This window comes from Marmota monax, unplaced genomic scaffold (assembly GCF_021218885.2).
Source record: "Marmota monax isolate L192 unplaced genomic scaffold, Marmota_monax_Labrador192_F-V1.1 WCK01_AAM20220418_F8-fsc00265, whole genome shotgun sequence".
NCBI lineage: Eukaryota > Metazoa > Chordata > Mammalia > Rodentia > Sciuridae > Marmota > Marmota monax.
The window spans coordinates 234,129-249,519 of record NW_026694808.1 but is presented as its reverse complement, the minus strand read 5'-3'; the positions used below and the strand labels follow the sequence as shown (position 1 = coordinate 249,519).

The window sequence follows — 15,391 nt, the reverse complement described above, 5'->3', positions numbered from 1 at the left end:
AAGCAGAGGGAGGCTTTGGCAGTGATCCTAATCCATCACAGGGTGTCCTCTCCTTCCAAAGCTGAAATGGAGTAGAGTCGGCTCCAGGGCTGGGCTGGAGCAGATGTAGAGCCCAAAACCCCTATCATGGAGTGTACACTGAGCACCATGGGTGACAATTAACAGCAAACCCCTGGGACCATCACCCAACAATGTTAAATATTCAATTGTATCCATACCCACAAAAATAAACAGACATAATACCTGGAGGTCCACACTGCGGGAGCTCGCAATCCAGTAGTTAAAGCCCAAGACAATGATGCAGGCCACCAGGGCAGCCAGAATAAGGGGCGGCGACTTCATGCTGCGGCGCCCGTTTCCTAATCCCATCATCTCAAAACCGGGGTTAAGAAGCTGCAAAAAACAAAAACAAAGAAAACACCCAAGAGTAAAAACAGGTAAACAAACCTCTGTTCTAGTATTACAATCCCCAAAGTGGGTAACACTGATCCTTGCCACCCTCAGGGAAACCATCTTGTCAGGAAGCACAGACTGGCATGTGCTCCTTGACATGTGAAACTGTCTTCACAATCATTTCTATAAATGGCATATATGAAGTACACCCATCTCACCTTGGAAAGAATACATACCTCAGGATTCACCACAGAGAATTTTATTTGATGCCTAATAAGAGAAGTATTTTTTTAACCCTTTGATAGAGATACTAATAACATCCTATTAAGGTGTTTCTGGAGCAAAGCAGGAAACCTATGCTGGAGAGAACTGTGAGCTGCCCCATGTAAGTGATGCTCAGTGTCACTTTTCACACAGGACCTGCAGAAGTGTCTCCTTCATGACATAGGACAGAAATGGGAGGTGTGCAATCTGGCTGTAATCTGGGTTGTAGAGACCAATCTATTTCGGGATTTAAGGTGGAAATAAGGTATTCACTCCATGCCAAACACCACCTTGCCCTCTGAACAATCCTTTCTCTGATGTTAGAGGTATCATTTATATAAATGCAGTGTGATGTGCCACATAGCAGTATTAGCAAAAATAGGGTACACAAAAACACAACAGAGGAGCTTTAGCAATTTTGTTCATGGACTTCAACCCCAAACCAGATCTGGCTGGATGTGAGCAGAGGTCAGCAAGAACAAGGAAAGTTGTTATTCGCCAATTTTACTGAGCCAGATAAAACAGAACTTTATCAGAGTGAAGGTAGCCACACTGCAATAAACGATCTCAGAGAACAGAGGCCCTTCTATGCCAAAGAAAGGAGAAGCAGGAAGGAGGAGAAAGAGAAAAAGAAAGATGGATAGGAGGAAGGGGGGAAGAAAAAAAAGGGAAGGGTAAGGAGGAGAAGGGGCAGAAGGGACAGAAGAAGGAGGAAAGAAGAAGCAAAAAAGAAAGGAGAAAGAAAACAGGAGAAAAAAGAAGAAAAGAAACAGGGAGAAGGGGCAGGAAGAGGAAGGAGGAGGTAGATGTGGTAAGGAAGATGGGGCAGAGGAGGATGGAAAGGGAGAAGAGGAAGAAGGAGGGGGAAAGAGGCCAACAGGGACTAAGCTACAAGACAAAGCTCTTGTCAGTAAGCTGACAGTCCTAAAGTACCATCAAAAGGCATTTTCTTAAATGAAAAAATGGCATTTGCCGGTACATGGATGGAACTGGAGAATATAAGTAAAATAAGCCAGACTCAGAAAGTCAAGATCAAATGTTTTCTCTCATATGTAGAAACTAGAGCAAAATAGGGGAAGAAGGTGTGGGGAGAGTGGAGGATCAGCTATCATAAATATACAGGAAAAAAAACCAGTGGAGTAGGAGGATAAGAGGGAAGGAGGAAAGATGGGACAGGGAAGAACAATTAAATGACTCTAACAGAATCATGCTACATGCACATACAAATGTGCCAAAGAGAATTTCACCTTTATATAGAAAGTCCCAATCAAAGATAAATAGATAAATGAGTGAGAGGAAGATCAGTAAAGGAAAGAGAATAGGGGAGGAAAAGGGGAGGGAAGGGGCAAATGGGGACTGAAATCAAATTCCTCATATATATGATTTTGTCAAAATGAACCCACTACTATGCCTAATTATAAAGCTCTAATAAAAATAAAATTTAAAAAAGGTTATGAGACAATGGGCCTCTGCCACACACTTGCCCATTCTATCTGTATGACCCAAAGGCCATCACTGTCAAGTCTTGAGTTTCTTTTGATGTACTGCTCCATATTTCTAAATAGTATGCTTTTGAGTAAATTTTAAGTTTCTGTACATAAACTGACTTTTGTTTTGGTCACTGTCTTCTCATCTTGGCAGACCAAGTATTTAATTCTCTCATATCATGTCCCCATCTTCCCAGCACAATGACAGAACAACTTTTAGCTAAATCAAGTCAATACTTCCATTATTACACAAAATAAATAGTTCATAGAAGAGCCAAGTAGTATACTATAAATACAAATCATTTCTTTTACAGCCTTTTTGTTTTTCCTTATTGAAAGCCTTGTTTATAAAAACTTACTTATTTCTTATGGCTCTATCATCACTTTTACCTATCAATATTATTTTCCATGTAGTCAAATATATCAGCTAAACCATCGAAAAAAAGAAAAAGGCAACTTCTTTCTTAATTAGCTTAGCTACTAGGGTGGGAGCCTGGTGGGAAGGATAAGCAATCTAGCTAAATCATTCATAATAAAGTGCCTCAGCATGACCATGAAAGACTGATGCCTGAGCCCAGTGCCCACTCAGGCCATTTTCATCCACTTCTGGTATTTTGGATTCTTAACTCAGTTATCAACTGACATCAGCAAACACTGTATATAGTAAAAGAGTAATGCTCAGAAATATCAAATTTCTAGAAGAGTACAGACCTGCTAAAAATGTCTTTGCCTATAATAGCTGATGTGAATCATACAAGAGTTCTTTACTTTTTTTCTCTTCATAATAGTTTAAAAAATATTAGTAATACAAATGGGAAAGGGGATTACTTTATATAGTACTGTTAAAAATTACATCTCCCACTTCCCACTTCAAAATATTTTCTAATGTCTTATCTTTCTAGACCAATGGTCCTCAAATCTCAAGGATATCAAAATCACCTGGGGTACCTTAAGATAGCAGTTCTGGGGCCTCACCCCTGCATTCCTAATGCAATGAGGTTAAGCTGAGGCCCAGGTATTATTATTTTATTTCTCCAGGGGCTTTAAATATGCAGCCACTGATCTAGATGTCACTCTAGAAGTAACTTGATGCACATAAAAGCATCAATATATTTTTAGTCCAAACAAGATCACACCATTTGCTCCATTCTTTTTAAAGAGTTAAATATACCACGATTGTGTATCAGGACCATTAACCAATCTCCTACAGAGGTGCTGTCATGATTTCAACCAACACTGCCATGAATACCCTTAAACATCCATCTGTATTTACAAACTCTTATCTAGATGTATAATCCCTTATCCACAATTCCAAAATCAAAAAAAAAAAAAAAAAAAAACACCCAAAGAGATCAAAACAAAACAAAAAACTCTTCCAGCAACAATATCTGACCTGATCAAACCAAGGTCTGATGAAAACACATTTGAAACTACTTATAATCTTTACCCTTCTCCCCTCCTGTGAGTAGTCACACATTTCATGGGACATACTTTTTTTCAAATATTTTCTGATCAGCAGTTGACTGAAACCTCTGATCCTCTGACACAGGACCTGAAGATGCAGCGGGCTTACTATATACAGTTTCATGTTTATATTTATTCATCCAGGGCTGGGTGTGTAGCTCAGTGGTACAGCACTTGTCTAACATGCAAGAGGCCCTGGGCTCAATCCCCAGTACTGCAAAAAAAAAAAAAAAAAAAAAAAAAATATATATATATATATACACACACACACACATATATTTTTTTTTTGCGGGGTTATTAGAAATTGAACTCAGGAGCACTCAAACACTGAGCCATATCCCCAGCCCTATTTTGTATTTTATTTAGAGACAGGGTCTCACTGAGTTGCTTAGTGCCTCGCTTTTGCTGTGGTGGGCTTTGAACTCATGATCCTCTGGTCTCTGCCTCTTGACCCACTGGGATTAAGGCATGTGCCACCGCATGCACCCAGCTGCAAAAAAAAACCCGATCAATTAATTAATTAAATTGCCATTACAAAAAAATAAATAAATAAAATTGTTCATCCATTTGGAAATCCTTTCTGATGTAAGGAGTAAGGAAATACAGTGAGTACAGCTTCTCGCTCCCTCTAATGCCTAGCAACCCCCGCCAATGAATAACTGAATTTTAATCTAGTGCTTTGAACAGCTATCATTGTCATATACTAACTCCCCTAAGAATATATTTTCAGGTGGGACCCTTGCAAGACCTGGTGTTATTCCAGCAGATAAAAGTTGGCAGGTAGGTGTACCATAAATCTGAAAGCAGAAAAAAGACTTGATTCTTACTTCAAGGGAAACATACAGGTGACTGTTTAATAGTCTCCTTCCTTCACCAGTCAATAAAATACTAAGCAACTCCCCTGAGTCAGGTGTGGTGTGAGCACCAGAAAGCTCAGGGTAATGTTAAGGGAACAAACTGAAAGCACATAGCCCTATGGACTCCAGCCCCACCTCTCAGGAGCCACAGGACCTTCCTGTGCTTCATTGACCCCCTCATGGGGTTATCAGGAGCACAAATGAGTTAATATATGAAAAGTGCCTAGAACCATAACTGGCACATAGTAATTGCTCCATAAATGCTGACTATTATTAGGGGTGGAAAGATGAGTAACAGACCACTTCTGGATTCAATCTTTCCTACTTCATGAGAAAAAGGTGGTGAATGTATTCTTTCTACAACCATTCTACCTTACAGTACATCACCATCTGCTCTCCTCCTGTTGGCTCTGCTGTGCACTGAAACATGGCTGATGGCCATCGCCCGGAGCTGAATCATGGATGCTGCCATGGTGGCAGACATCTCAGACTACAACTTACAAAAAGGAAGCCCCTCACTATGACCCAGTACTTGGCTGCCCAGGAAGCTGTACAGACAGCAAAGTCAGAAGTACCCTCAGCTCCCAGTGGGAGCAAATGCTGCCAGAGTAAGAAGACAGCCAGGAAGAAAGAAAAGCAAACACTGAGCCTTCAGACCTGCAAGGCCCTTCATCATTGGCCTCTAGGGGTATAGAAACCACTGCAGCTGAATGACAGGGACCGATCTGGAGAGAAGTGACAAGACTATGAAGACTGAGATTAATAACTCAGAGCCAGAGTTTAAGATGGCCAGATTCTTTAAACACTTTTCTATCCCCAACTTCAGAATTCATGTGAACTGGGAATGCAACAGAAGGCAGTAGGACATACACCACATCAAACAAACACATTAATATACTCTTCTTAGTTTAGGCTTCAGAATGTGTTTTATCTACTGTTTGATTATGTGCATCTGACATACTAAAAAAATCATGAGCCTAAATCAAATCAGTTAACCTCTGTGAAACCCCTTATGGGCATGTTTCTGAGTTAAAAGTCTCTTGATAAATTAAAAAGAAAAAAAAAGCCATGAAAAAAACTATAGAGCCTCACCTACTGGCTTGAATTTAAAAATTCAACCTTGTTTGCCCATAAAACAAAAAAGTTTTTATAAGAGAACAGAAAGGGGCTGGGCATGCAGTTTAGTGGTAGAGCATGTTCATGAGGCTCTGGGTTCCATTTTGAGCACGAAAGTCAGAGAGAATAAACAGAGGCCACTAATAACTTTTTAAAAGGAAAAGCAAATGAAATGGACAACTTGTCAAAAATGCATGAGCCCCCAGACCTCTTAAATACTTTTAACAACTTCCTTTTCATACGTTGTTTTTAATCATATAGCCAAATATCTATATGAACAATCAGATCAGATTGTGGCCAACCAACACCAATCCAGAAACAATCTAGTTTCTCCAAACAGTGTCAGGGCCACACCTCCATCTGTTCTCTCAAGAATGGCCCCACCCAAGCTGGACAATCAGAATTCCTCAGCAGGAAGTTCAGAAATCCCTGCAATGAGTACATGGGCCCCAGCAAGGACCTGGCCACCAGATTTTTCTGACAGTTTTAAACACTCTACCCCATCTCAAGAATATTTCTGAAACAAGGGTCTGCAAACTACTGCCCATTGGTCTACCCAGCATTTTTCTGTAAATCAAGTTTTACTGACACAGCGAGCCCCATCCTTTAAGTATCCTCCAGAGCCACTTTCCAGCTACAAGGCAGATTGGACAGTTAAAACAGCGTATGGGGTCATTATTTATTGTGTATAGGGTTATTATTTATTGTGAGGTTTAAACATTTATCTTCTGGCCATTTAGGAAATGTCTGTCTACTCCTCCTCTATATAATGAGGATTAAATGATCAAGTCCACAGTACTTGCTGAAGCTGCTTTACGAATTTACCAGGAAGAACATGGAATCCCCTCCTCCTACTTCCTCAATCCCAATTATAAACACCGTGTTTTCACCAACTCTGGAAGCTGACAGTTTCTAGAAATTAAAACTTTAAAAATGAGAATGATATTTAGTGTTAGGTGGTGGAAATGGCAAAAAGTGAGGTGGATGAGTAAAAATGAATAAAAGAACCAAAGTCCTTCTTGTTTTATCCAGCACGTGGGAGTTTTCTGAAGAAAGGTCTTCACACCTGGTCTCCAAGAGCACATCACAGCAGGTGCTTCCAAATCTTCCCTTTAGTTCAGGAGTCCCAAGCTACAGCCCAAGGGTCAAATCCTGCCAGCCACCCATGAGCTAAGAACAGTTGCTACTTTCTTTTTAATATTTATTTTTTAGTTGTAGTTGGACACCATACCTTTATTTTATTTATTTTTAATGTGTTGCTGAGGATTGAACCCAGGGCCTCACACTTGTTAGGCAAGTGCTCTACCACTGAGTCACATCCCCAACCCCAAGTTGCCACTTTTTTTTAATGATTGAAAAAAGTTCAAATAACAATGTCATGACAGGTGAGAATTACATAGTTAAAACCTGCGTTCATAAGCAAAGTTTTACAAAAACACAACATGCCTGTTTACTTATTCACTTGTCCCTTATTCCAAGACCCTCTGTGGATACAAAATCTAAAGATGATCAAGTCCCTTATATAAGCAGGGATAGTGTTTGCACATATGTTATACATACCTTACTCTTCAAGTCATATCTGAACTACTTACAATAAACAATACAATGTAAATGGTATCAAAATAGTTCTTATAGTGTATTGTTAGGGGATGTCTCTGTCCCCTCCACCATGAGGTGAGTAGCTCTGCTCTACCTCATGATGATCATCCTTACATCTGCACCAACTTAACAGGGCCAACCAACCATGGACTGAAACCTCTGAAACAATGAGCCAAAATAAATCTTTCTTCCTTTAAATTGACTTCCTCAGGAATTTTGTAACACCGACAGAAAGCTAACACACAGCTTATCTGAATATTGTCTATGGCTACTGGGTTAAAACAGGAGTTGAGCACTTGTAACAGCATGTGGCCTGTAAAACCTAAAATGTTATCTGATCCTTTACAGAAAAGGGTTGCGCTCTCCTCCAATACAGTTCAATGGTTCTCAAAGTGTGGTTCCAGAGTCAGCAGCATCAGCATTACTTTGGAATTTGTTATAAATGCAAATTTTCATGAATTTATTGGGATGACACCAACTACTATGTATAACCATAAAGCTCTGAAAAAAAGAAGAAGAAGAAGAGGAGGAGGAAGAAGAAATCAAGAAGGAAGGAAGGTAGAAAAAAAGAGAGGGAGGGAAAAGAAAAGAAATTTTCTGGCCCCACTCCATCTACCAAATCAAAGGGAGGAGGTAGGGTAGTGGTGACAACAGATGAAGACAATGCTGATGAAAGATTAAGGCCCACTCCCTGTTCTCTTGTTCACTCTTGACAAATCTTTCCAGCCACACTTGTCTACTGCTCTTGACTATGTTTAAACAGAAAGGTATGATAGAGAAGGTATAGTGTTTATCTTTGGAGAAATACCTGCATTTCCCTACCATTTAGGGGTTGAGTTTTTGTTTGTTTTCCCAGCTCTTCTTTGGCCTTTTGGGTTTCTTCCATTACTGCCTCCTACCTTCCATCCATAGAGAGGCAGCAACAACTTTTTCCCTAAATCTTATCTATACTGTCTGCTCTATAGAAACAAGGTTTCTTTTTATTTCTCTGAGAAGAGTAACCTAAATTGGACTCCATTTAAAGCAACTTCCTAGTCTAAGGTTCTTCTCCCTTTGAGCATTTGAATCAAAGCTGCTGTGAGGTATGTACGAAGCTATCTATTCAAAACTATCAGAATGAAAAGACAGCTGGGTCCTCAGCAGCACAGCTTCTATGAGGACTCTCCCAACTGATACAGAAAAAATGGGGAGAAGACAAGGAATACTCTGTCTACTGCCCCAAAATCAATTACAGAGAGCAAGAAATAATGGGCTAGAAACCTCCAATTCTGACAACACTAATTAGAGAATCGTAGTTTTAAATATTTTGTCTAAATCAACTGATCATTAAGTGTATTAAAATTCTGTCCATTCTAAGAATTCAGCAAGGCAAAATACGAACTGGTAAGAGCGAATGAGCCATCAAAATCCTAGCCCCCCAAACTGAATCCCCAAATGACTGCAGTCCTGGCCAACATCATATGGAGAACCACCTGGTTGAACCCATCAACCCACAGAAGGATGGCAATAAAAAAATGATGGTTTAAGCTTTCAAAGTTTGTTATTGTGAATCCTGGTGCTGTGGCACACACCTGTAACCCCACTACTCTTACAGGCTGAGGCAGGAGGACGGCAAGTTCAAGGCTCGCCCTCAGCAATTTAGTGAGACACTCATCTCAAAATAAAAAATAAAGAGAGCTGGGGATGTAGTAGCTCAGTGGTGGAGAACCCCTGAGTTCAATCCCCAGTGCTCCCCCTTCCTCCCCAAAAAATGTTTGGAGGAAAAAAAGTTGCAAAATGATATGTAAAAAACCATGCCCCCCGCCCCAGCTTTTTTTTTGCAGTCCTGGGGATGGAACCTGGGGCCTTGCACATGCTAAGCAAGCACTCTACTACTGAGCACTGCCCTGTTGATAAATTTTTAAAAACACATACTGTATGTGAATATATTTTTCATATATAGAATGTATATCTAAGGAAGGGTGCATACAAGTTGTACAAAGAGAGAGTGGGAAAGAGAAAGAATGATGTTTTCCTATTCAATCTCTTTTTTTCCCCCCTCAATCAGCTTTCTTCTAAATATAAAAACCAAAAGGAACAATGAAAAAAAATTAAGATGTAAGGAAGATAGAAAATTGTAACATTAGCAAGCCTTGAAGCTGTATTTCTAGCATTCCCATAGTATTTTACAGCTTCTTCATTTATTATAACAAAAACAAAAACATTAGTACCATATGTATACCATAAGAAACAGAAAAAACTGATCTCATTCAAACCCACTTGAATTATGATTTTAAAGTGAAAAAAATCTGTACTCTCAAGGAACACAAAGACCCAGGATCCTGCCTTGAGCAGGCAACATTTCTAACTGGGTGACATGGGGCAATTACTCATTCCAAACCTCTTGGCTTATCTGTAAGGGTAAAATTAAATGTGAAAATTAAATGAAAACATCAAAGAAAGCATTTACCATCAAGTAAAGGCTCAACTACAAGGGCCTGCTGTGGTATTACTTGACCTTTCAGTCTCCATTAAAAAAAAAAAAAAAAAAAGTGGGAAGACCAATTATACCTGCCTTCATGAGGTTCTTCTGAGGATGCAATAAGAAAATTACAATTTGAGGCTGAAGTGAGAGACCACTGTATACTGGCAGGGCACACGCATCCCAGAGGGCAGAGAAGATGCTAGAGAGGAAAAATCCTAGAAATTATATAAGTGTTGGCGAGGATGTGAGGAAAAAGGTACACTCATACATTGCTGGTGGGACTTCAAATTGGTGCAGCCAATTTGGAAAGCAGTATGGAGATTCCTTGGAAAGCTGGGAATGGAACCACCATTTGACCCAGCTATTCCTCTTCTTGGACTATACCCAAAGGATCTAAAAACAGCATACTACAGGGACACAGCCACATCAATGTTTATAGCAGCACAATTCACAAGGCTAAACTGTGGAGCCAACCTAGATGTCCCTTAGTGAATGAATGGATAAAAAAAAAAAATGCGGCATTTATACACAATGGAATATTACTCAGCACTAAAAAAGAACAAAATCGTGGCATTTGCAGGTAAATGGATGGCATTAGAGAAGATAATGCTAAGTGAAGTTAGCCAATCCACAAAAAACAAATGCTGAATGTTTTCTCTGATATTAGGGGGGTGACTCAAAGTGGGGTAGGGAAGGAGAGCATGGGAGGAAGATATTTCTAGACAGGGAAGAGGGGTGGGAGGAAAAGGGGATTAGCAAGGATGGTGGAATGTGATGGTTATCATTATACAAAATACATGTATGAAGATTTGAATTTGGTGTCAACATACCTATATACAAATTGAGATATGAAAAGTTGTGGTATATATGTGTATTAAGAATTGTAATGCAAAAGAAAAGAGTACATGTATAATGGCATAATTTGGCATAAACATATTTTATATACAGAGATATGAAAAATTATGCTGTGTAATAAGGATATTATTATATGTGTAATAAGGATTGTAATGCATTCCACTGTTGTCATGCATTTAAAAAATAAAAAAAGGAAACTACATTTCACTATACAAGTATGACACGCAATGCTGTATGTATCATGTACACAAATTATTTTATGCCATACTGCATCATATTAGTAGTAAATATTTATCACCATAAAACATCACTAGTAGTAATGTAAGCAGAAACTAACACTGCATCCTCACTGTGTCCCTCTGTCAGAGGATCACCTGTCAAAAACCACTGAGGTGGGGCCTGGGGTTATGGCTCAGTGGTAGAGCAGTGCCTGGCATGTGTGAGGCACTGGGTTAGAGTCTCAGCACCACATACAAATAAATGAATAAAAATAAAGGTCAATCAACATCTTAAAAAAAAATAAAAACAAAAAAAAACACCGAAATGCCTGAGGAGTAAGGCACGGGTGGACAGGGTCACCTACTTCCCTTCCTTCACCTTCAGCACAATGCAACTATTTTAGTTGGCACATGCACAATGGGATAGATGGGTGGATTATCAAAATTTTGGAAAGGACAGGATGCTTTTAAGGTTTCCATAAAAACACAAATTAAAGTTATACTTAAAGGCAACATGGCTGAAAATACACATGCTTAACACTGAGTCAGTTTTGCATGAACCACATCTCAAAGTAACAACCATGATGATGTAATCAGATCTGAAGAGAAACAGGCCCAAAACACTCAAGATTATGAGAAAACATATGGAATAAGGTTTTACCTCCACTGTCACTGGCAATGAATCCAGCCCTAAGTGTATATGGGCTTCAAGATACAATATAACCACAATTAGTATATATATCTAAATATATATAATTTATAAATAACAATCACTCATACAGGGAAATGCTTTAAAAAAAGGCTTTTTTACCAATGAGAATGATCAAAAAAAATTTTTTTGAAACCACAGCAATTTATAATATAAACCAGAGTAATCATATAATATTTATATATGTAAATTTTTGTCAGAAACTAATTAATCTTCAATATCTTAACAGGGGACATTCTATTAATATAATCCTTTAGGGTGTTAAAGGAAAATAAGATCAAGATGTAAAAATCTGAAATGACATGTATTTTTAATGTATGAAGCCAAAGAGACTTTGGGGATTTAGGAAATACTTCTTAAATTTCAAGTGAAGTCTCTCTTTTAACCTAGTTTCATCAGTAACTTGAAAAGTCTGAAAAAGAAAATGACAATAATCTTCAATGAACTTTTGTGGTGAGACAGAGTGCAAGTGAAATATCACTCACTTTTCTAAGGTAAGAGCATAAGCATATTAAGACCATTCCCACTTTTCTGCAGATGGTTAGACAAATTTTCTAGTTTTTTTCCTTCTTCTTTGTAACAAAAAAGAAGTGTTTTTAAGAAAAAATAAAAATGAAATAGAATTAAAGTCAAAGGGACAGAATTCTCAACCACCTTCTGTCCCTGGCCACCCCAGGACTCTTGAGAATCAGAACTGGTCTTCTAGAACCAGGCTGTCTTAAAGCTACCTTTTAGTAACAGTGCTCAACAGGACCTGCTAAAATGCTTCTCCATCCTCCCACCTCATCCACACAGAGGCATTTCTCCCAGGTTCTTTCCCAAGACAAAACAGCTATCCCCTCATGCTGGGGAAGGTGGCCTTATAAACAAAGGGCTACTGCAGGTTGCCTGTCAGGGTCCTATGTCCTCACTGCTGTTTCTGTTCCATCCCTCAAAAAAAAAAAAAAAAAGGAAAGAAAAAGAAAATGAAGAACATTTCCATTTCCATTTCTAAATGTAGCCAGCAATGAGAAAGCTTTAGCTCCTAATGGCCAGGTCATTGGCAACTTGACCACCCTACCTTCACAGTACTCCTTTCCTCTCATTTCTTTCATTTTTGTGCAAAGCCAATTTTGAAAAATGTGATAACCTCTCCTCAGGATGAAATATGTCTTAAAAGCAAACGTTTTAAACTTCCTAACAATTCAATTTATTTTTGTCCATCAACACCTTAAAAAGGGTCTGGCCTAAGAACAGTCTGTCTTAGCAAGTTAATGGTTTCTGCTTGCAAAGAAATTAAAAATCATTCTTCCTCAATAGCATGAGCTTAGTTTACTTGTTTCGTAACACAAGCAGAAAGAGCTAGAATGCTTTCAGAGACCCACAAGGACTAACGATAAGATACTGTATTCCTCCCCAGGTCTCATGCCCCCCAAATTCAGAAATACCAAAACTGTCTAAATTTGAGCTAATCTGGTGGCCAGCAATCAGAGACATTCTAACACTCCTAAATATTTTATCAGGCTGTTATACATCTTATTTATCCAACCCAAGATCTTCAATTTTTGCATAATTATAAGGCCTAGAGACCCCAAATCAGACAAAGGAAACCTCATGCCATGGAAGTCATACAAGTTTGGTTTTGCAGGCATGGAGATGAGACATCTGAAAATGGCTAGGTCATCATGGCCCTCCAAACATAATGATTCTTAAATTCTACTGAAAAGAATATTTATCAAAATTGGTAATTTTTTTCCCAATTTTCCTTTGCTTTTTAAAAAAATCACTAAAAATATTAAATAGGGTGTGAAATAGTGTTTAAAACCTCTGGCGACTATTTTACAGCCGACAAAGTTGTGCGGCTCCTGCATCCTGGCAAACGTAGGAAGCACGGGTTAGAACCCGGAGCATCAGCGGAGAACCCGCTCCAGCTGGGCTCCAGCCGCGTGAAGGGAGGACCTGGAGCCAAACTCCGGGTCACCTGCCAGGTCTCGACCGCCGCAACGTGGGCACCCGCGGCCGCCCAAGAGCGCCTAGGGTGGAGGGAGGAAGAGAGGCCAGCCCTTTGGCCCTCGTGCAAATCTTGCAGCAGAACTAGAACGAGTGTGACTTAGGGGTCGCCGCACGCTTTTGATTTTGGATGCCGACACCCGTGACAAAGCTCAGAACAAAAAGAAAGGCCCCGCGTGGCCCGAAATTGGCCTTCATGGGGGGGGGGGGAGCTCGCACAGCCCTCACCTAAGGGCCAGGGGGCCGCGCGCCCGACCTTGGGGATCCAACCAAAGGGTCCGGGTAGCCTCGGGCTGCTACCGCGCGCGAAGATGCGGCGCCAGCCACGAGGGCAGCGGGTAAAAGGCTGCAGCGTCCGCGCGAGCCTGGGGGAGTCTCCAGGGACCCGCGCGAGGTCTCGGAGGTGCCGGGCTGAGGAGGAAAGGAGAGGGATCACAGGAAGCCAGGGACGCGCGCCACCCACTCACCTCCTTCCTAGGCTCCGGTGACCGCTTGGCGCTCTGCAGCCCAGCTCCAAGGCCGCCCGGGCCGGTTTTCGCCACCGTTGCCTACCTCGAGCTCGGACCCGCTCCGCGCAGTGAGCCCCGCGCCTCCGCGTCCAGCGCCGCCGCGTCTGTGGCCTCCGCAGCGCGAGTCCCCGCCCCCGGGCAGCGCCGCCGGCGCGGATGGCGGAGGCGGCGCCGGGAGCTAGAGGTGGCGAGGCCCGGCCGCGCGCGAATGTCTGGCCTCACGGTGCGCGCACCCCAGGCGGTGCCCGCACCTCCGCGGGAGCCAGAAAACCTGTGGCACACCCCCTCCCCCCACTGCAGGCCTCTGAGGAACGTGTGGAGCCGGGAAGCGGCGGAAGAGAAAAAGTCCCTGGGCTATACCCACCTCCCCGGGAATGTTCTCGAATGTAAGACCAACCACGCCCAGCGCCACACACCTGCCACACTCTCGTCGTCATCTTTTCTGGTCTGGGTCAAAACTGCCCAGTGTAAGGGGGGCGGGGGGTATCAGGGAGAAACAGGTTTCAGGAGGTCTATACTCACCAAAAATTGTCTTGTTTCCCCCACCAGGCGTTGCCCTGTGACCATTAGTTCCTAGGCGCCAGCGAGCGTGATCTTCTAGGACTAAAGATGACGCCTGGGAATCTGACTTTTAAACAGCACCTCAGGTAATTCTTAAAACGTACCGATGCTTGAGAGGCATTGTGAGGCCATACCTCCCAGAGAGGATGCCACAAAACTAATGACCTCCAAGGTAATCATGCTAGAAAATTCTGAAGCAATGATTCTTAACTGGCAGCACTGGCTAGACATCCATTATTTGGAGAGGAGTTTTTAAAGCGTTCAGATGCCAGGGTCCCACTTGCAGAATTGTGAAACTGAATAATGATTTTAAGCTTTCCAGATATTTTTAGTATGGCCAAGACATAGAACAGTTCTATTATCTTTTCAAGCTTTCCTAGCTCTGATGTCTGAGAAAGGAAGCCCCTTCCTCTGCACCTCTCTTAAATCCCAACCACAAAAAAACCCTAGCAGTCTGGGACTACATATAGTTCAGTGGTAAAGTGCTTGCCTTGCATCCATGAAGCCCTGTATTGGATCCCAGCACTGCAACAACAACAAAAAGGAAAACACGAACTCACAAAGGGAATTTTCTCACAGCTAAAATAAAATTTAACCAGAACAAAGATTTGCCTTGAAAAAGGTGACCAAGGTACTTCACTATCACTTTAGCATGAGTATCTTAAACTTCAGGAAAGATATCTTTATGAGCCAACCTCTTGGCTAAATTAATAAGGGACAAGAAACAATGAAAAAGATAAGTGAAACAAAAGGAAAGGAAATAAAGAGAAGAGCTGACAATGTATGTCCCCTATAGGGTAATGTTCTACTCTATTCCAAAGTGAGATTTTTTGGTACCTATACCTGTTAAGCTGTTGCCCAATGAGACCAAACTTTGAAAAACTGAGTCCATGTTGGACATCAGCC

At 41.1% G+C, this 15,391-nt stretch overlaps 1 protein-coding gene across 2 annotated transcripts in view; it reads right to left on the bottom strand.

Annotated features, from left to right (window-relative positions):
* Nucleotides 1–14,041, bottom strand: part of Golm1 (golgi membrane protein 1) — a 68,826-nt gene extending 54,785 nt beyond the window's left edge. For both annotated transcript variants that reach the window (XM_046425929.2, XM_046425930.2), the window contains exons 1-2: nucleotides 13,883–14,041; nucleotides 244–393 (exon numbers count right to left, since the gene is read on the bottom strand). In XM_046425929.2, the coding sequence (XP_046281885.1) occupies nucleotides 244–372 (129 nt within the window). In that variant the 5' untranslated portion in view covers nucleotides 373–393; nucleotides 13,883–14,041. The remainder of the gene's footprint in view (nucleotides 1–243; nucleotides 394–13,882) is intronic.
* Between the last annotated feature and the right edge of the window lie 1,350 nt (nucleotides 14,042–15,391).